At 48.5% G+C, this 26,375-nt stretch overlaps 6 protein-coding genes across 6 annotated transcripts; 4 read left to right on the top strand and 2 right to left on the bottom strand.

The window, feature by feature from the left end:
• Positions 1 to 1,162: 1,162 nt before the first annotated feature.
• On the top strand, positions 1,163 to 2,682 carry CGCA056_v001780 (uncharacterized protein; the record flags this gene model as incomplete). The annotated part of the gene is made up of 2 exons (XM_037317040.1): positions 1,163 to 1,495; positions 1,549 to 2,682. The coding sequence occupies 2 exons, from the start codon at positions 1,163 to 1,165 to the stop codon at positions 2,680 to 2,682; spliced, it is 1,467 nt and encodes a 488-aa protein (XP_037185690.1).
• A 1,004-nt stretch (positions 2,683 to 3,686) lies between these two features.
• corA (Cobalt/magnesium transport protein CorA) lies at positions 3,687 to 5,607 on the top strand (the record flags this gene model as incomplete). Its single annotated transcript, XM_037317039.1, has 2 exons — positions 3,687 to 5,371; positions 5,439 to 5,607. 2 exons carry the CDS (start codon positions 3,687 to 3,689, stop codon positions 5,605 to 5,607), a joined length of 1,854 nt encoding a protein of 617 aa, XP_037185219.1.
• Positions 5,608 to 9,997: 4,390 nt separating this feature from the next.
• Positions 9,998 to 12,172, top strand: xptC-8 (Dehydrogenase xptC; the record flags this gene model as incomplete). The annotated part of the gene is made up of 5 exons (XM_037317038.1): positions 9,998 to 10,525; positions 10,587 to 11,172; positions 11,224 to 11,322; positions 11,395 to 12,074; positions 12,143 to 12,172. The coding sequence occupies 5 exons, from the start codon at positions 9,998 to 10,000 to the stop codon at positions 12,170 to 12,172; spliced, it is 1,923 nt and encodes a 640-aa protein (XP_037185218.1).
• Positions 12,173 to 14,251: 2,079 nt separating this feature from the next.
• On the top strand, positions 14,252 to 14,753 carry CGCA056_v001777 (uncharacterized protein; the record flags this gene model as incomplete). Its single annotated transcript, XM_037317037.1, has 2 exons — positions 14,252 to 14,522; positions 14,587 to 14,753. The coding sequence occupies 2 exons, from the start codon at positions 14,252 to 14,254 to the stop codon at positions 14,751 to 14,753; spliced, it is 438 nt and encodes a 145-aa protein (XP_037185215.1).
• A 3,176-nt stretch (positions 14,754 to 17,929) lies between these two features.
• Positions 17,930 to 19,216, bottom strand: gliI (putative aminotransferase gliI; the record flags this gene model as incomplete). The annotated part of the gene is made up of 1 exon (XM_037317036.1): positions 17,930 to 19,216. The coding sequence occupies one exon, from the start codon at positions 19,214 to 19,216 to the stop codon at positions 17,930 to 17,932; it is 1,287 nt and encodes a 428-aa protein (XP_037185214.1).
• A 4,162-nt stretch (positions 19,217 to 23,378) lies between these two features.
• Positions 23,379 to 24,719, bottom strand: dhcr7 (7-dehydrocholesterol reductase; the record flags this gene model as incomplete). Its single annotated transcript, XM_037317035.1, has 4 exons — positions 23,379 to 23,394; positions 23,571 to 23,873; positions 23,930 to 24,044; positions 24,101 to 24,719. 4 exons carry the CDS (start codon positions 24,717 to 24,719, stop codon positions 23,379 to 23,381), a joined length of 1,053 nt encoding a protein of 350 aa, XP_037185217.1.
• Positions 24,720 to 26,375: the final 1,656 nt, after the last annotated feature.

The following is a 26,375-nucleotide window of genomic DNA, read 5'->3' as shown; positions in this document are numbered from 1 at the left end:
GTGTTACTCGTCGATGTCATCGATGGCATGGCCGAGGAATGCTAGATGCAATTTCCCGACTGACCCTGCAACACCCGCGTCACACAAGCGCTTGTCTGACGAGGCTCAAGTCAAACATTAAGCTTGAAATGATCTCGAGGCACATGGCCATTTCAAAGTAGCACCCGCAAGCTGGGTTCCACACCACCTCAAGTTAAGGTACGTGGATGATGGCCCGACAGTCCGGCAAGCGCCCACCAAGCCCCCGCCTGCCGGCACCGACCGAGACCCCACGCGTCCGGCAGCGCTCCCGCCCAATCATTTCCCCAGGAGGCAGGGGTCGAACAAGCGCGGACCTTATCTTAATTCTCGCCGCGATGGGATTTCTCCCCCTTTTCCCTTTTCCGTCTCATCTCTCCGCCACGAGCACCGCGCCATCCCTTCAGGATCTGCCGCCCTGCAACACGAGCCGTTTCACGCGCCGGGCCATCCCAACCAACAGTCCCCCTCGTCCTGTCCTGCGCGTAATTGAACCCCTGGGCTTCCATCTCTACCGCGAAAGACGGCAACCAAGCTCGAGGACGACGGAGGCTGTCTCTGTCTGCACCACCAGGTCTAGCTCCGAGCTACCCGTTGAACGAGTGTTCGGACGGCCGCTCAGTGATGTGCGACAGGGGTGACTGCGGGCGACAGCAGGCTAACTGACCTTGCCTACCTACCTTAGTGCCTACTGACAGGTCGCGACTTGTCGGGCCCAGGCCACCAAACGAAACCACGCTGCAGGCAGGAAGATCGTGAAACCCTGTTCAAACTGGGCGCTTTGGGGGAACACGCGCAGGATGCACATGGGATGGCAAGATGAAGGGAGGCGCGATGGCTTTCTCGAGGGGCTTCATGGGATGGCGCTTGGATGACGGCTGACAGATGACGGATGGCTGCGGCCCACGAGAGGTTGAGTATAAGGTCTGCCATGCGGCCGACCCAACCATACCACGAGTTCTCTTTTGTAAGCATCTCTACATCGACTGTGGTTCTTCTTCGTGGTTTTCATTCCTTTCTTTCCTCGTTTCCCTTTTCCTATCCATTCGCTTCTTGCCTCTAACCCTGCTGAGCAGGCTATTATTCACTTTCGCTAACACTCATTCATTCAACTTTACCTACCTTCATTCTTTCTTCTGTCATCATGGTTTCCAGATCGGCACTTCTGTTGGCTTACGCCGCGGCGATTGTTTCCGCCACTCCCGTCCAGCGTCGAGTTGTCACGGAGCTGAATGAGGACGCTTTCAAGGAGGCCCAGCAGCGGGATGCCACCGCTACCCGGGCCTTCTCCAACGTCCAGATCAAGACGGCCGACGGGAAGTGTCTCTTCGTCGACAAGCTGTCGGGCGACTTCCGCGCGAACCTGACGCCCATCCAGGTTGCGCAGTGCGGGACCAAGGACGGCGAGGGCTGGGACGTCATTACGGCTGGAAAGCACAATGACCAGGCGGGCTCGGTGCTCATTGTCAGCAGTTTGGTGAGTCACGTCCCCGATACCGAATTCCAGAGATGGTAACTGACAGCGAACAGACGCAAGCTTGCGCCAACTTCGACCCTCGCCGCGCGGCAGGAAACCAGGTCCTGCTCTTCTCTTGCGGCGGACGAGCGGATGGTGGAGGCCAGGTGACCAACTCGCAGCTCTTCACCTTCAGCGGTGGTGCTGGCCCGTTGGCATTGCAGCCCGAGAACGACAGGGGCAAGTGCTTTACCGTCAAGGGTGCAATCGTGGACATTGCGGATTGCAACGCCAGTGACCAAAACCAGGCCTTCACCTTTGGGGGAGCGGCCGGCAGTGCTGGGGGTGCCACTGGAGGCAACGGAAACACCAACAATGACGGGCAGAATGGCGCTCAGAAGCCGGAATCCTCGAATGCTGCTCCGGCTGCAACTGAGGCCCCTGCTGCGGGGGGATGCGGCGGCGAGGATGCCACCATCACCATGACCGCCACGGCGACCGTCAAGCCTGGCAGAGGAAACGCCGAGGCACCTGCCGCGACCGCGAAGCCCGAGACGACCGCTCCTGCTGCCGCTGCACCAGCCTCATCCGCCGCCCCGGCAGCCGGAACCGGCGGTGACAACGGCGCCAAGAACGGCAACATCCCCGCCTCGAACCCCACGACCCCCGTCCCCGTCTCCCGCGCCGGCGGCACTCTCAACCCGACCGCGGCGGCCGAGGCCAACGAATTCGACAACACCGCGACTCGCTCGTTCACCAAGGCCTTCATCCGCGCGCCCAACGGCCAGTGCCTCTTCATCGACCCCACGGCCGGCGACTTCCGCCAGAACCTCATCCCGGTCTCGCTCGTGGAGTGCAGCGGGGCGGCCAATGAGCAGTTCGACATCGTGACCAAGGGCAAGCACAACGACGGCAAGGACGGCGCGGCGCTGGTTGTGAGCAGCCTGACGAACGGGTGCGTCAGCACCGACGGGCGCCGAGCTGACGGCGACACCGTCACCATGTTCTCGTGCGGTGGACGCGCCGCCGGCGAGGGGCTCACGAACACCGGACAGCTGGTCAAGATCACGGGCAACACCTTCGTCTGGACTCCCGTCAACGACAAGGCCACCTGCGTCGTTCCCGGGAACAACGGGCGGTTGGTCACTGCGGCGTGCAAGGGAGACAATAGCGAGACTTACACCATCGTCGCCGGCAACGGCGTCTAATGGCTTCCATTTCTATCTTCATTTCTATTCTTGGGGTGTTTGGTTACTTGGTGTTTGGAGGTATCGCTATCTTTTGGTTGACGGTTTACTAAGGATTGGATGGCATTCGAGAGGAAACATGTAGAATTCAGGATTAGACGGCCACAAGCAATGATGAACAGCCACTTCCTCCAACACTTAGCCTTGCCGAGAGCGCCGCCTTGGTCCACACTGCCAACCTCTATCGGCACCCAAACCCGACAGAGATCTGGAGAATCGTCTAGGCAAAAGCTTGAAGTTTTCTCCAGAGTCTAGACTGACAGCTTTTTCACCATCATTGGCCGCACTTCAAAAACACCCACATGTGAGGAGAAGCTTGGACCGGCTATGCGGCACCAACCGAGAGCTTAATCTCAGCCATTCAGTCTGCATCCAATGGGTGTCGCGATGATGGCCAGTGGAGGTGCGGCAGCGGGTTTTTAGCGAGGTTTCGCTACCAAGCGACGTCATTTAGGGGCAGAATTCCAGCGCGGACAAAAATAACCCGCCTGGACCTGGAAGATTCCTCCTGCCACAGGTTCCCCCTCGGCAACAAAAACCTTGGTAGCATCTTCCCTCCCGAAAGATCGCACGACATCCCTTCTTCTCGTCCGGTTTCCATCCATCCAACCCACATTCATTCAAGCATCCTGCATCACTTCATCGCAACACCCGCGTTGGAGAGAGATAGAGCATCGCTGCATTGCGATGCACAAACTACCGCTCACCTTGGACCCTTTCAGCTTCTAGACGCAGCTGAAAGGCTGTCCCTGAGATTAGTGCTGATCCAGACGCCACCAGGAGCACCCGAAACCCTGGTCGACTCGACCAAGACATTGTCTCGGCGCCCGTTGCGAGTCCCTGAATATCATCACGGGTAGCGCAGGCCGCGCCACGCGATACCTCAATTTTCAATAATACTTAGATGGTTCAACTCGCCCTGACCAAGTCTTCCTTGGCGCGTCCTCCCTCCCTAACCAGTCGCCATGTCGTCCTCATCCAACGTCGATTCCTACGGCGAGCCACTGTCCAAGACAGTGACCGACCCCGACGATCCCTCCTCCCGCCACGTCAAGTTCCCGAGTCTCGATATCGAAGCCCACGACTATGCCGACGTCGTCGCCCAGCCCCCGCCCTCCAGAGGCGTGCGCATTTCGGTGCCCAACGAGAACATCGGCGTGCCCTTGACGCGCGCATCGACCGACCAAGCAATCTCGCCCCTGCGGCGTCGCGCCGGCACGTTCAAGCCCGTCGAGGACTTTGACGACTTTGAGCTGTCGCGTCCAGGATGGCAGCCCGGCTCTGAGCCCGGATTCGACCCGAACAAGCTGGATGGAGGCCACGCCTCGATGCCAACGCTCCACGCAGACTGCGACATCTCTGTGATCGACTTCAGCCAGGAGAATATGGTGAAGCACAACTTCGGCAACGAGGGGTTCATCGACTTTGTCAAGAAGCCGCAGGAGCCATGGGTCAAGTGCCGCTGGATCAACATCAACGGGCTCAGTTGGGACGTCATCTCGGCATGCGGACAGTACAAGGGCCTGCACAAGCTCGCCATTGAGGATATCATGAACACGCGCAACAGGACCAAAGCGGATTGGTACTCGAACCACGCCTTCATTGTCCTCACGCTGCAGAAGCTTGTGCTTCTGGTCAATGACGACAGCAGTAGCAGCAGCAGCAGCGATGACGACTCGGATGACGACGCGAGTATTCGGACGATCAAGTCCAGGAAGAAGAAGCTCAAGCGCGCGTTCACCAGGGTTGGCAATAAGCGCGATGACCCCGAGAAGGGCAACGCGACGGGCGTGTCCACTGGCAACACTCCGTATGGGCACACTCTCAACAACCACCCGAGCAACCTGTCCCAGTTGCCAGAGACGGCTTTCGTGCGGACCCTCCAGCGCTACCACGCGTCAGCAAACGAGACGCGCACCGAGTATATGGAGCGGCACTCCTCGCTGATCTCCCGCGGTCTCGCTGTCTCCGCCGAGCAGGTCGCCATCTTCCTGACGTCGGACAACACTGTCATCTCCTTTTTCGAAATGTCAGCTGAAGACATCGAGCGTCCCATCACCATCCGTCTGGGCGACCCCGCCACCATTCTCCGCCAATCCTGCGACGCTTCACTGGTTGTGCAGGCCGTTATCGACGCCATCATCGATCTAGCCATTCCTTTGACGGCAGTCTACAGCGATGTCATTGGCGACCTCGAACTCGACGTCCTGACGAGTCCGAACATGAAGCAGACGCGTAGCCTCTACATCTGCGTCTCGGAAATTAACAAGATGCTCACCTTCCTGAATCCAATCGATAACCTCGTCAACGTCCTGCGCGATCACCGCACACCGCTGAGCCAGGAAGCTGCCGCACGGGAGCTGCAGAACCCCGCTAGCGGCGTTATCGTCACGCCGATGACACACACGTACCTCGGCGACGTGCTCGATCACTGTGTTATCACGACCGAGGCCATGCAGCAGATCAAGCGGTCCGCGGACAACCTGATCGACCTCATCTTCAACACGATTTCCGCCAATCAAAACGAGAGCATGAAGCAGTTGACCATCATCACCATCATCTTCCTGCCCCTGACCTTCTTGACCGGTTACTTTGGACAGAACTTTGAGAATTTCAATGACATCCAAAAGCCGCAGGGCATTCTCTTCTTGTACGTCGTCTCGCCCATCATCTCTGCCACGACCAAGCGACAAATGCTAACATTGAGACCCTCACAGCTGGCAAATCGCCGTCCCCGTCGTCGTCTGCACCATCATCATTATGATGCGGACCTGGATCTTTGCCTGGTTCGAGATGTTCTGGCAGCGCAGAAAGATCAGCGCCGACAGGAAGAAGAGGAAGAGGAGAAGGGAGAAGCGGAGGAAGGCGCCGGGCAAGTCGGATTAGAGGCCATCCCGTTCCTGGGGATACGGACTGTGACGTCGAGTAATTTTGTAGTCGCGTCTTTCTGTGCAGCGTTTCGTGATACCCATCTGATCGTAGATCATGCTAGACCTAGATTTGGACGTGTTCGTCCATGCGTTTGAATCAACTCATAATCACCTTGAACAAACTAAAGACAAGTATGACTCAGATTATCAAATGGTCTATTACTTTCTTTCTGCCGGACGATAGTGCAGTCAAGTGCCTCAAACGTAGATGGCTGCAGCTTGCCCATTGCGGTTTTGAGGGCTCAGCGTCTGGTCTCCCTGCGTTATCTCTCTTGGATTTGTAAGAAGCGAGGTACGTTGCCAAGAAGACCCTAGTCGACTGCTTCGAGGGTGTACATGTGCAATTCGCAAAGGCTCCGAGAGGATATAAAATGGTCTTCGACCCCAGATTCGGAGACATCAGAACGGGCGAAGGAAAATCCAGAGTTCGCTCTCGCGTGATCGTGCTCAAAACACTTTTGAAATTCTGTCTGCAGGGGACGCGGGGGATTTCATGACCAAGTCTCCAAGTTCAAGTCTGCATGTATGAAATCGTGGTTTCTGTCCTCCTTTGGCTATGCGGCCCTGAATACGGTTGGGACGGTACCTAATGCTGTTCAGTCAATCGGCGCACCACCCCTGTCCCCTATCCAACCATTATCGAGAAGGCCAAACCCTTTACGACGCGTGATGCTTAGTTCGCTCTAGAAATTTCCGGCTGAACGGGCATTGCGTTTGCAGACTCATTCTTTTCTGTCCTTAAAAATGCTTTTAAAGGGACCCGCCTATCCCTGCTCTCGCCAAGAGGGAGCGTGATAACAAACAAAAAAAAGAGCGACTTCAGGATTGGCGTCGGGCTCACGAATCGGAGGGACAGTGGAGCTCGACGAACCCACCGTCACTTGGCTACCATATCTCGAGTTGAGTATGGCTTAGGGTGGGGGGAGGGTACAGCGCATAGGCTGCGTCACTGCTAGTTAATCTTGGCAACATCTGCTAGGTATGTATAGTAGAGAGTTGCACTAATAGGCTCCATCCGTAGTAGGCTGAACATCGTTTCCAACAGAGCCCCATCTGGGATTCGGGCGCAAAGCCCTACGTCTGCTAATGCCGGCCGTATTTGTTGCCTTTCTTGCAAAAACTTCTTCCCTGTCATTGAGAGATTATTCGTTTCTTCATACATTGGCGATAATCAAAGTTATCCTGCTACCCAAACACCAAGATCTTTCTACCAGACTTGATTACATGGCGAGACGGCGCCAACGAACCCTTTTCTTCCAGATTTAGTAAACCCTCACAGAAAGAAAGAGAAATCTTTTCATTTTCCTACCGACTATGCCAATCTTCGCTAGCTATTGTTCAGATGGAAGGACGTCAAGACTCAAATTGCACGACTTTCTTCTTGATGACCAGGTCAGGGTGAATGTCGCTCTCAATACTTTGTACAAGATCACACCTGGATGTAGATATTGACCATGTGTTTGTCGGTGCAAGCGATTACATGATGATGTGTTGTCGTGTAGGTATTCAAGCCGAAACGTCAAAGGATTGCAGGGAAGAACGGCAGGGCAGGTCCAGAGCTTGTCTTGGAGGGATGACTTACATCATCATGCTCAAGGAGTGTAATCACTTCCCAGATGGTGCAGAATTCATTTCGTTTAAAGTGAAGAAAGCGCCATGACGAGATCGAACTATTGCGCTGCGAAGTAGCGTATGCTTGGGGGCCATGGATTTATATGAAGCGACTCGGTTGCGTATTCGACAAGCATGATACTGGAGAGAACATAGAAGTCTTATGTATCATGGCTAAACTGAAAATTTAAATAAGATAAAGGTCGCATGCCTCAACTTGAAGACAGTCTATGAGAAGAATGTTGGCTGTGGTGAGACCTCTCAGATAAGGAGTGTCCTACACCACACGATGGATTTGTCGATTTCTGTTAAATGAAGTTCTCGTATCCATCCATCAGTTCCCAAGAGTTTCGGGTTGCATTTATTTGGTTGTGAATCAAGCGAGGGCGACAGCAGTAAAGTCTGCGGAGTCATGCCTGTTAGTGGTGAAGCGCGTGTTCGAATCAACTTTTGGCGACGCAAGTTTTCGCTATCCAACGCCAATAGATCAGAGAGAAGTCCACATAGAGAAAATATCACATCAGCCAGCAATTCTTTGTGGTTGTTTCTGCAATAGGATCCGTCGAAGAGATGGAACGCACTTTTATAGTGTGGTGCCTATGAACGAAAACACCAATGTTCCTCATTACATGGTTCATGGAGAAAACATCGGCACACCTCGGTCATGGAACAGGGATAAAGTCTTATTCAATAGCGATCAATAGCGAAAGCAAGCCACGAGTTAATCAAGTAGGGCCTCATGGCTAGTGGAACTGTATGTTCCGGGCCTTTTGATGCTCTTTTGGGCCCAAGGCTGCGCATGACGGCGTCACACGTCTATTCTCTTTGCTTGGGCCAGATTCAGCGTTCGGAAAGACATAATCCTTGTCAGTCGGTGACTATTCTGTCAATACTCACCCGGAAAGCTTGGAAGGTGAAGGAAGGTGGTACGGATTGTGGTCAGTTCTTCTAGCAAAAGCGCTTCGCGCGGAACACTCGGGAGCCGCGGCGAGAGATCTTCAAGGACAAAGATCGCATATCTCATCTTTTTTCCAATCGCAAGAAGCCTAGGAAAAAGCATTGGCTTGTTAGAGTGAGTCAACGACAGCTGCGTTTCTATCTTTTATATGTTGCGTAAAAGGGAAGCCGTGACCAAGAAGAGAGGTGAAAATTCACTACCTGTTTGAGGACGTTAATTGTAATAAACCCTCCATCAGACGTCCCTGCCTGCCATCAGATGTGTAGGCTTAATCTAAGGCATCGCATCTCATTCAAAACCGGATGTACTAAATGAACATGCAATCGTCATATGTGCCATGCGCGGCGTTCCCAGCATGCGGCCTTTTACAGCAGCTGCGAGTACGCAGTTAAAGATATTACAATGAGAACAAGGTTTCCCATATCTCTTGGCAATTGCTACGGTCGTGTACACTTACAGCAGGACTAGTAGTGCCCCATACGCATGATTACATGGATCATGGTACGATTTAGTTCGCATCTGCCGGAGCCAATATTCTTGTACAGCCGCAAAGATGGATACAATAGTCCGTATCGGTATCACGGAGGCCCGCTCCTGTTGGTCCCGCCTCCCGCGCGTCAAAGAAGCCAAGCCGGTGGGAGCTTACATAAAGACGGTCGCGAGTCGCGCGAACCCATAAAAGATTTTGATCGACATCCAACGCTCGGGTGGGCCCCAGCAAGTTTGAGTTCGTGTTCACCGCCTGAGAGGCTGAGCCTTCACGTCATAAAAGATCAGTCTTGAAAGATCAGAATGGCGCTGCGGCCGTCCGGATAGAGTCATGAATGCTATTCTTCGCATTTTGTGGGTAGACTAGGTGAGGGAGAACGGCCATGTCGAATGCCAAGACTCGACCTGCCCTGGCGCGGTGATGCTGCCCACGATGTCAGGTTTGTCATTCATTTGTCAATTCTCTCAATTTGTCATATTTCCTTCAAGGTAACATGCCCAAATGCAAGTACACGGAAGCAAATAGGCCGGGGAAGAGAATCAACGGGCCCGGGGTTTTGCTATTCGTTGATATTGGGGGTCCCGTGGGGGTGAAAAGAGGCTCCGCCATCTCTGCCCTGCACTTATTAGGTTTTCAATCAGCTCCAACCAACAATCACACCTTTTTACTCGCCGACTTCGGCTGCCGCGGCCCCGTCCTTTCTCTTCGTTATCTAAGCTTATGTATCCGTGGATAAAACTGAGAGCATGGTTGGTTCCTGCAGCTGACATGCAAAAGAATGGAGCGCGGCGTTACCGCCCTTGTTCCGGCTGACAGGCGAGCCAATTGCCATCGGCAGCCGTTGGTTCCATAGACATGTTGTTGGTAGCAACTAGACAGACAGGATGCAGGATACGCCCTCAAAATTTCGCTTGGATCTGTTATGAATCCCCAATTTTTGTCTTGGTAGTCCACTCAACCGGCTGGGCGCAGTGCCAACTTTCACCTCTCTTCGGTACGAGATACGGATTGGTTCCCTAAACCAGAAGGTCAATCAAGCATGAGCGCGCGATATTAAGGAGTCATGGCAGGTGACATAGAAGACGCTCAAAAAAGGCAATCGCCGGTCAACGCCAAGGAAATGCTCTGCCTTGTCGGAAAACATGCGAAAACGAGTGACACCCGCGTATAAGTATGGCTATCCCGCCCTCGCGTAACCGAGCTGGCTTCTAGGGGTGTCTTCGAGCACCTCGGTCCTTCCACTCTCTTCTGCTCAGATCCCTACGCGACGAAGATTCGTTCATCGCCATGCCGTTCCTTCGCCAGTCCAAGTCCCAGCCCCTGTGGCCCCGGACTGCGTTCACAGCTCTTCTCGCAGTGAGCTCCGTCGCCAACGCCTTGGCCATCCCTCGCCAGATCAAGTCATCTCAGCTGCTGCAAAGCTACGACTATGTTGTTGTCGGAGGTGGAACGGCCGGCCTGACCCTGGCAGACCGTTTGACTGAGGACCCCGAAACGAGCGTCTTGGTCCTCGAGGCCGGCAACTGGGGCAACATGGAAGAGAATCTTGCGGCTTACTTCACCGAGTCGCGATATGCCAACCTCATGAACTCCCTTTGGCCCGGCGTGGAGTCTGTGCCGCAGCCCAACTTGGACGGAAGAGTCGGCACCGTCTGGATTGCCAAGCAAGTCGGAGGCGGCTCTTCCGTGAACGCCATGATGAACATGCGCGGTTCCGCCGAAGACTACGACCGCTGGGCAACCCTTTTCGGATCCGAAGCCCAGCAGGGAGTCGCTGACTGGAGCTGGGATGGCATGTTGAAGTCTTTCAAGAAGGTAAGAGACCTGCCCTGACTTGGATACTGGCGTAGACAACAAGCTGACCGCTTCATGAAAGGGCCTCCACTTTACCGAGCCCACTCCCGAGCTGACCGACAACTTCGACAGCTTCAAGTACGATGCCTCCTACTGGGGTGATTCTTCGGAAATCTATGCAGGCTGGCCTCGCTTCTACTACCCCGGCGTGAAGCCTCTGGTGGAAGCGTTCAAGGAGATCGACGGCGTTGAGTTCCCTCCCGACAGTGGTGCCGGACAGCCCGGTGTCTTCTGGTTCCCCACGCTGATGGACCCCCGGACTGTCACTCGCTCGTACGCTGGTACCGGCCACTACCTCAGCGTCAACGCTACCCGCCCCAACTACCACCTTCTGCTCGACACCCAGGCTCGCAAGCTGGTGGTCGACGACGACCTCACTGCCACTGGCGTCGTCTTCCCTTCCGGAAACAACACCCTGATCACCGTCAACGCAAAGAAGGAGGTCATCCTCTCTGCTGGTACCGTTCACACTCCTCACCTCTTGCAGCTGAGCGGTATCGGCCCGAAGAAGGTTCTTGAGGCCGGAGGCATTAATGTCCGCGTCGATCTTCCTGGTGTTGGCCAGAACTTCCAGGACCACAGCAGTCTGTCTGCTATGAACATTACGCGTAAGTGATAAAAGCCAAAAAAGCAGCTTAATGATTCTAACATGGATGCAGTGTCTAAGCTTGCATCAATTCACCCGAACCCGAGTGACCTGGTGGATGGCAACGAGTTCAAGGACTGGGCTGAAGAAGTGTGGGCAGCCAACAAGACCGGTCAGTAATGCCCCACCCTACGTACCAAACGTGTTCTACCAAGACTGACATCCAACGACTTGCATTGCACAGGCCCGTACTCTCTCACCTTCACCAACCTGGCCGGCTGGCTCCCCTTCACCGTCGTGTCTGGAAAGGCCGACGAGCTCGCCACCAAGTTGGAACAACAAGACTTCGCTAGCCTGCTCCCTGCCGATGCCGACTCCACCGTCGTCGCCGGTTTCGCGGCGCAGATGAAGATCCTGGCCACCCAGATGCGCTCCAAGAACACCGCCTTCACCCGCATGCAGCTCGTCCCTGACCACGGCTCCCAGGGCCCCGTGGCGATGCAGTCCTTCAGCCGCGGCACCATCAACATCAACACGACCGACCCGTGGAACACCGAGCCCGTGATCGACTACCGTGCCCTCAGCAACCCCGTCGAGGCCGACTTCTTCGTCGAGGCGATCAAGTTCCTCCGCCGCTACAACTTCGAGACCTCGCTGGCCACCGAGTACGAGCCTGTCGAGTACGCCCCTGGCCCGGATGTCACCTCCGACGAGGACCTGAAGGCCTACATCGCCGGTGCTCTGTCGCCCACCGACTACCACCCCGTGGGCACTTCGTCTATGCTGCCGCTGGAGTTGGGCGGTGTCGTCGACCAGACCCTTCGCGTTTACGGAGTCAAGAACCTCAGAGTCGTTGACGCCAGTGTCATGCCCATGGTTCCGAGTGCCAACACTTGCCAGCCCACTTATGCCCTGGCCGAGAAGGTGAGTTGATGCTTGGATTGCCCTTTCGTCGATGCGTCTCGTGTGCTAACATCATCCCCCTATCACAGGCCGCGGAGATCATTAAGCAGGGTATCTAAGCCAAACAGGATCTTATTCGTAGCCAAAACTGTCGATTCCAGTTGTCTTGCTACTTTGGAGCATGGTTAGTGCAGATGAATGAATCTTCTGGACTGCTGGAAATACCTAGACATCGGATGGGTAAGAATTCAAGGTGTTCTTTCTTGTGAGACATTGGTCTTCTTCAGACATTTAGCACTATCTTGGTAGATTACAACTATTAGAGAAATGCATACATGAACAAGTCCCAATCGATCATGGAGGCGTCTTGTCAGTTGTGTTCTGTACTTGTGCCGAGATCACGCCGTCGATTATGCCAGCGCGCGGAGCTGATGCTGCAATACCCTCGTTCACGTGAAAGCACACCGTACGCATGAGACACTCGTAGGAGGTTGGCTTGTGAGCTTTAAAACATGCAAAGAAATTTTAGGCAAATGAAGGCTGTGGTTTTGAATCTTCCCTTTCTCGTCATGGTAGTCAAATCCATCAAGTTTATGGATTTGATTGCGTCTCTTATTACCAGACTCTTGAGCCAAACGCATGGAACTTGATCTCGAGTGTTAACGTTCAAATTACCAGGGTCGGCTAACAACCTATGTCAGTCGATTGATAATCGAAGGGGCTTTTCTTTGGGAGCTGGTTGAGGTTCACAGCAGCTTGTCAAAAGATGATGATATGATGGAAGCTAGTTCACAAGACCAAATTAGTGGTGTATTATTTGAAGTGAAGGGTTGTCAGCATAATGATTCTTCGTCTTCGGAACGAGTTCACACGAGTTAAAAAAAAAAAAAAAGGACATTACAACTTAGTCTTTATAAGGGATCTAAATCAATACCATCTGTACATCAGATGATGACAGCTGAATACCCTAAAGTGTTTGCAGTGAAGCTGTCGAAGAAAAGTGTGCTGGCCTTGCATCGAGAGGCAAGGACACTTGGAGTGGGAGCCAGTTTGTGATTAGGACCGCACCTGGGCGACAAGTATCTCTGGCGTCACTCATTGAAAGGTAACAGTCTCTAGACAGAGTCAAGAGAAGGCAATTAAAAAGCCAATAGGTCTACAGAGGCTTGATTTTATCCTTTGTACTTTTCAACACAAGACGAAAAGTTTCAATCCCAAGTAGTCCTCATTGCGATGACAACTCGAAGAAAGCCGATTTATTCAGGCTGTGTCTCGTCCTGATTGGGACTTTCCATACATTTGAGAGCTTTTACATGGATTACCCACTTCATCGCACGGAGTGAGGCAAAGAAAACATTGCCCCAATTCTCCTAGCGCAAGCGCTTCTCATGCCCACGCAGCAGCGGAATGCTGACGTCTTTGGGTGTTCGCAGGACTCTTTTAATGTAGTCTTCTGCCATGTCTACTTCGAGGTTGGAAATTAATCGCGTCGTTACTACTAGCATCACAACGCTGACCGGGCCGCTTCAGCCGATGGGCTGGTTGAACAACCAAGCCTGTACGACCTATCGGCCGAGAAGGCGGTAGCTCGGTTTCGCTTTCACCTGAATAGTAACAACCAAAGCCGCCCTGCATACAGTCGGTCAGTAACACTAGCGGTTATGCAGCGCTGTAAAGCAACATTACATTGTTCGTTACTGGCCATCTTGTTTTCCCTTCAATCATCAATTTCAGTCACCTAAGAGCTCAAAAGATCTCGGACCTTGCCTGGTACTAGAGTTGCGCCGCACCGTTGCAGTACCTTGCAGCATCGGCGGCTTTCTGGGGGACGGGTGGCGGGCCATCACGCCATCGGGTGCATCCTAGCCCCCGCAGAGGTAAAATGGTCGTCCATCCTTCGTATTCCGGAACGCTCGCCCAGCGACGATGCCTGTAAGTGCAGCAGTAAGGCGATGTAGCGCTGCGTTGGCCCTCTGCGCGCCTGGTAGTGAGAAATTAGCGCGCTGCGGTGATGATGATCATTGCATGGCCTCCGCGTCTTTGTTTGTAAAAGGGGGGGGGGGGGGGGGATACGACTTCCATTCAACGTCACAGCAATACAACGGTCGATTTTATTATTTAAATTCCAATTTATCCATAATTTGAATAGAATGAACCATAGCAGTCTCACATTGAACTCTTCCGTTACAACCGTCAACATGCGCTTCACAATCACCTCCGTCCTCGCCCTAGCGGCCACCTCTACTGCTGCAGTTCTTCCCCGCGCCGACTACGGCTACTGGGACTTCACAGGCTCGGCCTCGTACCCGGTCAGCGGCTACAACTCATACAAGGTCGATGCGACGTACCACAACAGCGAGCTTGAGGCACCGATCGCGGTGACCTGCAGCTACCTCTACAACCCCCAGACCAAGACCGAGACTGCGTCATGCTCGGACCCGAGCTTCACGTACGATTTTGGCGGCGTCCGTAAGTATCACGTCCGAATTTAGAGATATCTTGAAAAGGGCCGTGGCTGATGATTATACTATAGGTCAAGCAAACACAGTTGCGACTGTTACATTGACGCAGACTGTTGAGCTTTGGGGTAGCAATGTCACCGTCAAGGGGTCGAAGGAGTTTGATTTTGATTTCAGTGGTGGCGCTGGCTTTACGGGCACTGCGTCTGGTGAGATTGATGCCCAGACTGCTACTGCTTGATAAAGGAGTCAAAGTCGTAAGCAGTATGATTCAAGAGATGAGAGGGGGAGGTCGGTGCAAGGATGGAACCTCGTAATTGCTAGCAATATGAAAAGAGTGTACATGCACCACAATAAGAATTCTCCTTTCTCCACCGTGAGATTCTCGATTTATTCTCCATTGTGTCCATTCACGAGTCCGACAGAGGATTTCCACAGAAGATGTATGCCTAGGAAGGGTCAAATTTGCAAGCCTTGGAAGACATCTTCTGATCATGGTTATCTATGCTTGAATGTGTTATTCTCGTCACTCAAAAAATGCGTGAAGTGACATAATAACTGGTCATTGAAACAGTATTTGGGATAATCGTAGGCTCACAAAGCGATCGAGTAGCCTGGAAAGACACAAAATTTAGTTTCTGAGGCTCAATCTCTTTGGGATTTGTGACTCATAAAACAGTGCACAACAGCTGGAGACAACAGAGAGTGACTATGAGAACTGAATTTAACGATAAAAAGAGGAGGAATCTCCAAATTACGGAAGAAAATCACTCCATTACGGCGAATGCGACTTACCTCCATGTAGTCACTCGTACGGTTGGAAACTTGGTAAAACTTGCTCCAAACCAGGAGTTCCTACCCAATCAGTTAACTTCAGAGAAATTACAAGTCTTCTTCGTCATGTTCAACACTAAAAAGAGAATGCAATACGTTGAGTTTTAAGTCAATGGAATGAGTCAATTGTCTGCTTCATTTCTCAAAGATAGCATATGACTCCACCGACGCAAAGTAGATCTTGAAAGTTACTGACCCCCATCGGACTTGCCGGTGTGCCCACATCTTCCGAAAGTCCTGGGGGAAGCAGACCACATTCTTGGCATTTCCATACTTATGATTTGCCAGCCTTGTCCATGGTTACATGAAATCTCCATCGGATGCTTACGGAATTCCAGGGGTATTGTTGATAAGCCTGCAAATTCCCACATATGGACGAATCAGACTGGGTTTGAACCTGGGAGTTGGTCCAATTCAGGGCAACTAATATGCTTGAGGATGGGGAAGATAATCGTAAAGTGGTAAGTTACTGAGCAATATTTTGGCAGAGGGTGGGACGACGTCCTTGATTTAAGAAGTGATCTCACAATCCTGTGTGACTACAGCGACTGCTCAATTTGTTCAAGGTTCCGAGTTCGTGGAACGACCCCGCTCGTAGATGTCAGCACACGAAGACATCGATCCGACAACATAGCGAACCTCGAAGACGCCGAAGCGAACAGGTCAAATACGGACTTAGAGTCCTGAAGCATTGGAATGTCGAAGCTGGCGGCGCTTTGGTGTGAGGAGCACCCAGATGATCTGCGATGCATCGAGTGCCAGCTTCCACTCGGATCTGATGCGCTGGTTCGAACTCTCCGTGTAGTTGACCCCGACGCGACGGCAACGACTCCGAACTTCAGCAGAGTCTACGGCTCAATTGAAAGGAAGATCCTGTTGTTTGACAGGCATCTCAGCTGTATGGAGGACGTTAATTTCGCAACGGTTTCCCATGTCTGGGATCCCGAAGTCTCTGATGTACAAAATCATGGACACTTGACGAACGCAGTAAGCGACGAGAAAATAGCCCTCAAAGTGATTTCATCCGCAAAATCTATATACGAGAGCTTGGAAAAAGAAACGGGTTCCAGCATCGAGATGTGGTACGACTGTCTCAGTGTCCCTCAGTGGCATGATCCATTGAAAAGGAAGATTCTGTCCCTGATTCCAAAGAACTTTCAACATGCCAGATTTACATTGGTACTGATGGAAGATGTTACGGCTGATGTACTATCCAGACTTCGTTATGGGAAGTCACTTGAGGAGCGAGTCTCAGGCATCACAGGGGTTTGCAATGCCAAGTGGTTCAGCCGAGTATGGACGATGATGGAATTCGTCCGAGCAAACCATCTGAGGGTGATGATACATGGTTACCGTATTCAGCCCGAAGTGGAGGACGTGTTCATTCAGGAAATACGGCAAGCTTGGAAAAGGGCTGTCCACGAAGTCGGTGACGTTCATATACTGGAAAAGGATTATGCCAAATTAGGAGAAAACATCGTTCCCTGAAATCTTGGCACGCCCGAGGAAGCGCGGAAGATCATCAAGGAGGGGAAAAAACTGGACTTCGGTATGGCATTTTCACTGTTATGCCGCAGGGGCTGTCGTTCCCAAAGAGACTTCTTTTACGCCCTGCTCGGCCTCATTGGGCCGGAGTTTTCTGAGCTACCTTCAGACAACCTAGAGGAGACGTCTCGCATTATTCAGAGAGCATGCTTAGAGAACGGCGACATGAGCCCGCTTCTCATGACACACGGTGACGGTCCCGGGGCAGACTCTCCTATGGTGAAGCGGCAGGGGTACTTCGATGATGTTACGTTCAACCTCGGCCCAAGGACGAAAGACCCCTCACATGCTGTCAGATTTGAGAGCGTTTCTGGAAGACCACAGCTGACGCTTTCAAAAATTGGAGAGTTCTTCTGGACTGAGCGAGCACCTCGCCAAGGACCCAATCTAGAAGGCCTTTGGATGCATATCTACCACGCCCTTAACCTCATCGGACCGAATGTTGAGGAATTCGTCAAGGCTATTGGTGGGCGTTGGTTCCATTTACCAGAGTCGCTTCTTGAGGTTATACTCCATGACGAAGAGCGCCGACACAAACTGGATAAACTGTTGACGACATGTTACAACCTGGGGCTCAAGGGCCACGAACGACCGCCCCCGGAACTCACGACAGAGATTGGCAATCTCATGTACATACTTCAAGCCCCGCCTTGGGTTGAAGCCCATATTCTTCACCAAATACACCATGTGTACGCGCTCGGAGGTACTGTGCATGGCGACATGCGCTATCAAGGATGGCTGATAGCAGCGCAGTGCCCGACATGCAGCAGAAACTTTGTGTACCGCGCGGCTATCTACAACCAGCGGTCTGAAGCGTTTGGTGCCACTGCTTATAGAATACCTGGACTCCGCTACTCTATGTTCACTATCTCTCCTGAGGGTGTCGGAATCCTGGTCAAAGAGGGCAGGATAGTCGGACGGTTATTATGGGCTACTCCGGCATGTGCTTGTCCGCCGGTCATTGAGACGGTTATTGTTTCACTTAATACTTTTGCTATGCCGCTATGATGTGTTTTGAATATTACAGCTAAGCATTTATCATTGGTGTTCAAGGGCAAGCGTGATTCGACTTAAGCCTTTGGTGAGAGTCTTGAGGTCGATCGAGAACACAAGCCTGAACCAACCATTCTCTTCCGCTCCGAAACCCTGCCCAGGTGCAACAAAGACTTTGTGTTGTAGCATGATTGCCATAATCTCCTTCTCTGGGTCTTCAATGATCTTTTCGGGGTGTCGGTCACGGTATGCCTTGCCAAGGTCAGCCCATAGAAAAAAAGCTGCGTTTGCACCTGGAGCGTATGAGATCTTGTGATCCCGAGCCCAGTTTACTATGAACTTGTGGTGACGAGCAAGTAGCCTTCGGTTATCTACCAAGTAATCATCTACCCAGCTCTCATCTTCCAGAATGTTGGAGAAGGTGTGGTCTGCCAAGGATGAGCTCATACTGTAGAGTGCACCGGGGACCAAGGATCTATGAAGTGCCGGGTTCTCCTGGGAAAGAACAGCAGCGAGGCGGATTCCGTTGGAGCCAAAGTCTTTTGAAACCCCCCAGACGACGTGAATGAGAGCCGGATCGACGATATTCGTGGTGTCGACGGAGAGGCAAGATGTGAATGGTGTCGATGGTGGGATGGAATCAATATCATTTGTGAATGTCGAGAGACCATAGACTTCATCGCTAATGAGATGAAGTTCATGCTTCTGGCATAGTCTCATAAGACCAAGGATTGCATCCCTTGTGTAGCATCGACCGAGGGGATTGTGAGGGTTGCAGAGAATGATGCCTGCCACTTTCTGGCCACGCCCATGGGCCCGGACTATTTCTCTCTCGTAGTTCTGGACGACATCGATGCCGAAAGGATCAAGGCCCTCGCATGGAACTGATATGAGATTTGTGGCCACCCGCAGTCCGGTCGTGGGCACGAAAGCGCGAAAGAATGGTTTGCCCACCAGGAAGAAATCATCTTGGTTGCCGAAGGCCCAGGCGAGGTGCTCGATGGCTGCGCTGCAGCCGTTCGTGATTGTGATGTGTGAAGCTTCCACCCTCCGATAGGCGTGGAAATGCTTGGTCAAGAACGCTCCGAGGGCGTTTTTGAGGCGCTTCGACCCAGTTGTGCCATCGCCATAAGTGAAGGCTGTAGCTGGGATGACAGGAACCTGCGCAACGCGCTTGAGGAGGGCTTCTTGCATCAAGACGTTCTCTGCCATGCCCAAACTCACGTAACCCTGAGGGTTGCTGTCTGGGTTCCAGAGATCGGCTTGGACATCCCATAGCAGTGAGCCGTTGGCGGGCGCTGACGCCACCGTCGCACGCGCTGAGAGACTCATAACGACAAAGCAATAACACGCCGGACTTTGAGCGGGAAACGAGTTTGACGTAAGAGTCTTTTTGGAATCGGAAGTTCGGCGTTTGGAAATAAGTTCCGGACCGCGTTCAGGGCAGTGACTCATTATTCGGCGGTGCAAAGCCCGGATCGACCCCACCAACTCACTGGGACAGTTCGATTTTAGGTGACAAGTGCGCCCTATCGCGGTCGGGAACAGTGACACACAAACACCGACGGTTCATTTTGCCAGGCAAATACACTAAAGGTAAACCATTCGATGATTGGATAGCATGAGATATGTTTCATTTCGAGGGATTACCCAGGGGCGTTAGTCAGCCACGTCAAGCGCAAAACTCCCCCTACTCACGTAAGGGGCGAAAAAACGGGGTTTCTACGCAAAAAAGAGGGTTTCTAGCTAGTTATATAAAAGTTATATTTTTCTCGTTTTACTACTAAATAACTTTTTTTTTGAGATTATACTATAACTTAAAACTATACTTTTTTTTATTATTTTTTTTAATCTTAGTTACTAAGATATTTTACTAGAGTAATATTAACTTAATGTTTATTAAATAAATTATATAAGTATTATATACTATATAACGTTAAGCTCTCTATTTTAGCTAATTTAGTAAATTCTATTTATAGTAGTATCAATTTAAGCTATTATTAAAGATTATAAAGTATTTTATATAATAGTTAGAAAATATTTAAAAGTTTTTTAAGCTAATTATAACGTTTTTTTACTACTTAAAGAGAGTAGTTAGCTAAAACTATTAATAGAAGCTAAAGATTTAGTTTTAGTAATATTTATTATATAGCTTAATACTATTAGCTTTTTAGTTATTTTACTTATTATTAAACAATAGTTAATATTTTTTAAACTAGCTAAAATATAAGCTTTATTTTAGAATATTTTATAAGGTTCTAAAAAGCTAATTATTTAGAGTTTTAAAAAGTATTAAAGATTAAACTTGTTAAGGTTTCCAAAAAAGGTGTTAAATTTAATTTAATATTAATTTAGAACTTTTTCAATTAGTATAAAGCTGTAGTTTAAAATTATAAATTTAAGCTTTTTAAAAGTTAAAATATTAACAAGTTTGGTTATTATATTAACTATTTTAATAGCCATATATATATTATTTTATTCTAAAACTAATAAAAATAGAATAAACTGTAAGGGGCTGGCCCCTAGGCTTGTTCAACGTAGAGGTGCCGTCGATTGACTATTCTAAGCTGAAGAAGGAAGAAAGGACTTTACAAGGGTAGGCACCTAACAGCGGTGAAGCAGGCCGGGTTTGGCGGCGTACTGCGGCAGAATAGTAGGTCCAACAGAGCCAGATCTCAGTAACTGCTCCAGCGAAGCCGGAGATATCAATCCGGGCTCTAGCCTGTGACATAAACTATACAAAGTTATTAATTTAGTTAATAGAGAGTTATATATTTTAGTTAGTAGTAATAATATTATTAGAAATATTATTTTAGTTTATTTTATTTTCAAAATATAGTTAATTATTATTTAAACTAATTATAATATTAATAAAAGTATTTATTTTATATAATTTCTGATTATTTTCTCTAATTAAGAGATTATAGTAGATTATACTAAGTATTCTAATATATATTTATTTAAGAAGTTAATAAAGTTTTAGTAATTTAAGTATATTAAAGAGTTATAGTTTAGCGTTAATATATATAGAAACTACTGTAATTAGCTTAAAATATATAATATAATACTAAATATTTATATTAAGTTATATAGAGATCTATCTTAAATAAAAGCTAGCGTAAAGCTATATTGTTTATTATTTTTAAATAGCTTCTCTAAATATATTAGCTTAAAATTTATAAAATATTATATTAATTCTAATATTACTATTAGGTTTTTTCTTTTTTATACTATATATCTTTTTTAGCTTATAAATATATAGATCTTCTAGCTATTTAAAAAGGTCTACTAAATAGTACTATAAAAAGCTATATAAAATAGCATTTTTATGTTTATATATAGAGATTTTATTAATAGCTTTTGCTAAATAATAAATATTATATTTATATACTTAAATATGATAGTAAAGTTTAAAAAGTTAGATATCTAACTAATTAGAGATGATATAGTTCTCTCTTAATTAGTTAAATATATATAGTTAGCTTAAATTAATATATTTAGCTCTTTGTTTTATTATTTACTAAATAATAATAAATTTAAAAAAGCTGTACTATAAGCTAGTATTATTAAGTAATATTATAGCGCTAAATAGAGCTTTCTTATTTAGAGGGGTTATAAAATGATAAAATTTATAATTTTGGAAAGTAATCTTTATTATAAAAAAAGCTAGAAATATATTATTAATTAAAATACTTAAATAGAGTTATAGTAATATAAACAGTAAATTTAGTGAAGTATTAAACTATAATATTTATAGAAATTATTTAGTAATAAGAGATATAAGTTATTAAAGCTACTAAAAAATAGGTTAAATAATACTATATTATATTAAAAAAAGAGGCTAAAAAGTAGGAGAAAGAGGTCTAAATAAAGTATGTAGCTATAAAATACTAACTAATTAATAAGTATATAAAATAACTAAATTTTAAATAGTAGTTTGTTTATACTAATAAGATTAATAATTATATATTATTTAATATAAAAAACTTATAACTAATAACATAAGCTATTTATGCTTAAATAGTAAATTAATCTTAATTTTATACTATTACTAAAAGAGATTTGAGATGCTATTAAGTATTATATAAGGCTTTTTAACTATTTTAATATCAGAGAGATATTAGCTAAAAAGAGGTATTATATTAATAATAATAATCTAAAAACTTTAGTAAAGAAAATAGTAATAATACTGTTTTAAATATTAATTTAGTTAATAACTTGAGAGCTAATAATAATATTATTAATACTAATAAGCTTAAATTACTATTATTACTAGCACTAGCTTTATTAGCTAAACTAATATTAATTGTAGAATAATAAATACTCTGTTTTACTCTATAAGAAGGTTTAATATATTTCTATATTAATAATATTACAAAAATCAATTTTGTAATAATACCTCTATTAATATAAATAGTAGAGTAATGGAAATATATTATTAATAATATAAAAAGCGATAATATAGTTATCTTTTATAGCTTATTAATATTTATATAAAATATATAGATATTATATATATAGCTAGATAGCTTTACTTAAGAGTAATCTAGTAATACTATTTTTGTTACTATAGTTAAAGCTAAAAATTATATTATAAGAAGTTATTAATTTAGTAAATTAATACTAAAAAATGCTACTTTTAGTGATCTAAGTAGAAACCCCCTTTTTGCGTAGAAACCCTGTTTTTTCGCCCCCTACGTGAGTAGGGGGGCTAGCGTTAGCCTCATGCATCTAATCTGACGTTCCTGCGGCTGCTTAGTGCTCACATACCTTCGGCAGTCAATGGCTTCAGCATCCGAACGCTTTCCGTGGTCCTGTCTCCGCCCTGCTATTCAGTGAACTCTTACTCTCTTCTTGCCCCAGCAAGTCTGTCTCCCGATCCGTGTCAAAATTGTCGACAAGAAGTTCAACTCCGTTGACGTCTGGCCGGGCATTGGCTGGAGTTCAAGGCCATTCTGATGGTTGAAGCACTATGGCTTGAGGAACCTATGTGAAGATTAAGTTCTTGTGATAGTTAAACTCGAGTGAGAAAGGACATACCGTTTTGATTGAAGAGACTGTGACAAAGTTCATTGTCTTCTGGGCGAACCGGTAGTCTACCTAAGTGTCAAATATGGAAAACATACGGCCCGAATGATATGCTGGTGGGAGTTCATGGCGACTCTATCCAATAGACACTGGCTTTCGTAAATCATGATCATTGAAGACATGATTAGAAATAAACTAGCTTTGCACAGGCTGTGGTAATAACTTCTATGTTCTATATACCTTCAGCTTCAATATTGACACGGGCTTGGAGCTGAACGCAAAACCTCACCAAACCCCAGGTAGGATTCGCCACGGAACAGTTTTGCAGTACTCTTCCCACATCGCTCCATACTTCTCCGAACACCTTGCCTCATCGCGTATGCACCGGTGCACCAGCAAGATCGTCATGAACATCGCATAGAACCATACCAAGCATTTGTCAGATCCGACCAAAGCACACATTGCGCTACTCAAAAGCAAATCTCCCAAGTAGTTAGCATGACGCGACCAGCCCCACCAGCCACTGCAAATGAGGAGGCTCTGATGACTGTGACCGTCCGAGGTCTTGTAAGATGCAACAAGGACCTTAGCTGGCTTCCCCCAGATGGAGCAACGGCCATTGGAGCGCCTAACCCGGTCCTTTTGGCTGTTGACGGACCTGAAGATGATGTACCCAGCAACTCCGATAGAGAAGATAACGACCTGGTAAATGGTTGATGTGGCTGTTGGGTAGAGTCCAAGATACTGGGTTTGGATGGTGTACATGCTAGGGAGCCAGACAAAAGATCCCCAAGCTAGGTAGAAGCCGAAGTGGTCATGCGCAATGTCGATAGTGCGCAGGTACCAGGACTCATTGACGAAGAAGTCAAGGACATATACGGCGTGCAGGATGGTAACAAGAACAATGTTAGGGTCGATCCGTCCGTGGATCTCGTACTGATACGCGATGTTGGACAAATCGCTAGGAGTAAATCAGCATAAGTGTGCGAATTTCGGTCAATCTTCGTAGAAACCTACATGAGCGTCCATGCAATGATGCCGGGTCTACCGTTGGTGAATAACTTCAGATCGAAATCGCCCCAAATTCTTGGATTGAGCTCTATTCCCATGTACAAGTCGTACAATACCGATCCTGGCAAATGTTAATCATTATAGGGGCATTCAAACATATTTCCGCAGTTGCCTCACCACTAAACTTCCGATCATCCGCATGCGTCGGTCTCAGATGCGCCTTGATGAAAGCCAGGACAGAGAGCACTAGGCCGGCAGTGTTCATCGAGAGGACCAGACCGCCCCAATTCTTTGGGATAAAGGCAGGATCCAAAATGTCGAAGTAGCAAAGCGCAGCGGCAAATGCATGGGTAATGAACCAAGCATTTAATCCATTAGTTCGATAGGTCAACAGATGTCCGGCAGGGCTTCTTTGACCGTGGTATGTTGGCCCTGGAAGATATCGGAAGAGGATGCCTTGGAACATAACCCAGAGCGTAAACACGCCCGTGACCTTGAGACTGAACTGCGGCCAATTTGACCATACAACAGAGATCAATCCGTTCTGTAGAACGGCCTTCAGGAACTCGGAGAGAGAGCCTTGGAATGCAGAAAGAGTGACAGTGGTGGAGATGACCAACGTCGGCGCGAACATCACAAGGAATAGTGATCCGACTGAGCGCATCCAGGATCCGCGGCTTGCTCTGCCCCAAGTAGGCTGCTGCGAAGGCTCAAGTTGAAGCAGAGATCGGGAGTAGTCCTTTCTCATCCTCACGAACGTCGCCTCTGGCGCTAAGGGAACTTCGAGAGGCTCCATATTGATTGTCAATGATGGAGAGAGAAAACAATAAAGGCGAGCATAAACGTATGCGAGCTCGAGACGAGCGACTCCGTGAAATTGGTTATGACGCCGATGCCAATGACTTAAAGTCAGATCGGCAGTATGATGTTGATATTCAATTACTGAAAACTGTACCATAGACCATGGATTACAGAAAGCCACAGATATGTGTTTGTTGTAACACGGCACTCCCTCTCTTATAAGTATGAGGCGTACATAAAGTTCGGGGCTATGTAAAGCCTGCATAAGGTAGGGGGACCTTAGGGACACCTTCTCAAGCCCGAGCCCCTGTTTCGCGCAAAAGCGCCTTTGACTACTGCGCGCTGAAGTCCAAGTCTACATTTCAGCGTGGAGCCGTTGTACCTAGCGCTGGAGTCGTTCTTCTTCTTCAAAATACAAATCGCAGAACCAAAGGTTCATACTTGAATTATGCTGTAGGCTGATGAAACGATTTTATAAAACAGAAATCCAAAACTCCGCTGACGATATGGGCCTTGGAGAGGTCTCTTCATTTATTGATTCTTTCGCATAGCAGGTTACCGCCTGCGGGCACACCTTGTTGATCACAAGATGCCTCTGCCGGGAACACTTTGGAGGGCCATAGTGCATCAAAAAAAGTCTTTGAATCGTTCAAGTTGATATAGATGTCATCATTACTTGCCCTCGGGAGTCGGGTCACGTATCGTTATGGCGTCTCGGCATTTGGGGCCGCCAAGTGTGAGGCGCCTAGGCCGGAGAATCTCGCAAAATGTCCCGCTCGCTCCGAGACTCGAGCATTTTCGATGCTAATGATCTAGCTTGGCACGCTTAGAAGCTCAGCAGGAGGTTCGTGCAACATGGGGCCACGGTAGTGTGTACAAGCGGGATCAGGTGTATGGCTTAGCGCCTCCCCCTAGTCCTGCAAGCACATGGACGGGGTGGTCTCAGAGACAGTACATGGAGAACTAGTCACATCACCGTTTCTTCCACTGAGTTGGTCTCGGAACGGTTCTCCCGGGACACATAATCACGAGTTCTGGATCTGGCAGAAGATAAGGTTTCCTGTTAGACTGTTGGCGGGGCGCCGATCACAGAAAACCATGTCGGGCGGCTCTCTCATGAATGAAGCCGAAAGTCACCATGCAATTCAGCGACAACAGTCAAGCCGACCAAGCTTGGGGGTCGGGGCCCCATCGCGACATAAGCAATATCCAAGTTTATTCGAGTCGCTTTGATCTAAACCGACCGGTTGGTGATGGCAACCATCAAATTCTCTGGTCCTCTGAGAAGTGCGAAGCGAAAGATTACCCCAATATTACACACCAATAGCACCCAACACAAGCACTCCTCAATGCCTCCTATCCGATCGTCATACTCCTAGCATGTATTGAAAGTCACTAATGTCTTTGACTTCAGGGTTGACATGGCCTGAACAAAATTCTGCCCGGATCACAACACAACACGACAATGTGGCAATGACTTCGTGACCTACGTCGTGTCTCTTATAATTTGTCTGTAAATATGTACATGTTAGAAAAGTAAAGCAAATGACAGCAGGTCACAAATACGCAACAGAAATGCTCCCAAACAGGGACCAGGGTGGCTGTCCACGAGGTAGACGATAACGAAAGAGTGACCGTGAAGCTGGGAAAA

This window comes from Colletotrichum aenigma (assembly GCF_013390185.1).
Source record: "Colletotrichum aenigma strain Cg56 chromosome Unknown KSG_Cg56_contig01, whole genome shotgun sequence".
Classification (NCBI taxonomy): domain Eukaryota; kingdom Fungi; phylum Ascomycota; class Sordariomycetes; order Glomerellales; family Glomerellaceae; genus Colletotrichum; species Colletotrichum aenigma.
Note: the sequence above shows the minus strand (reverse complement) of the source record. Positions and strands in the feature narration are given on the sequence as shown.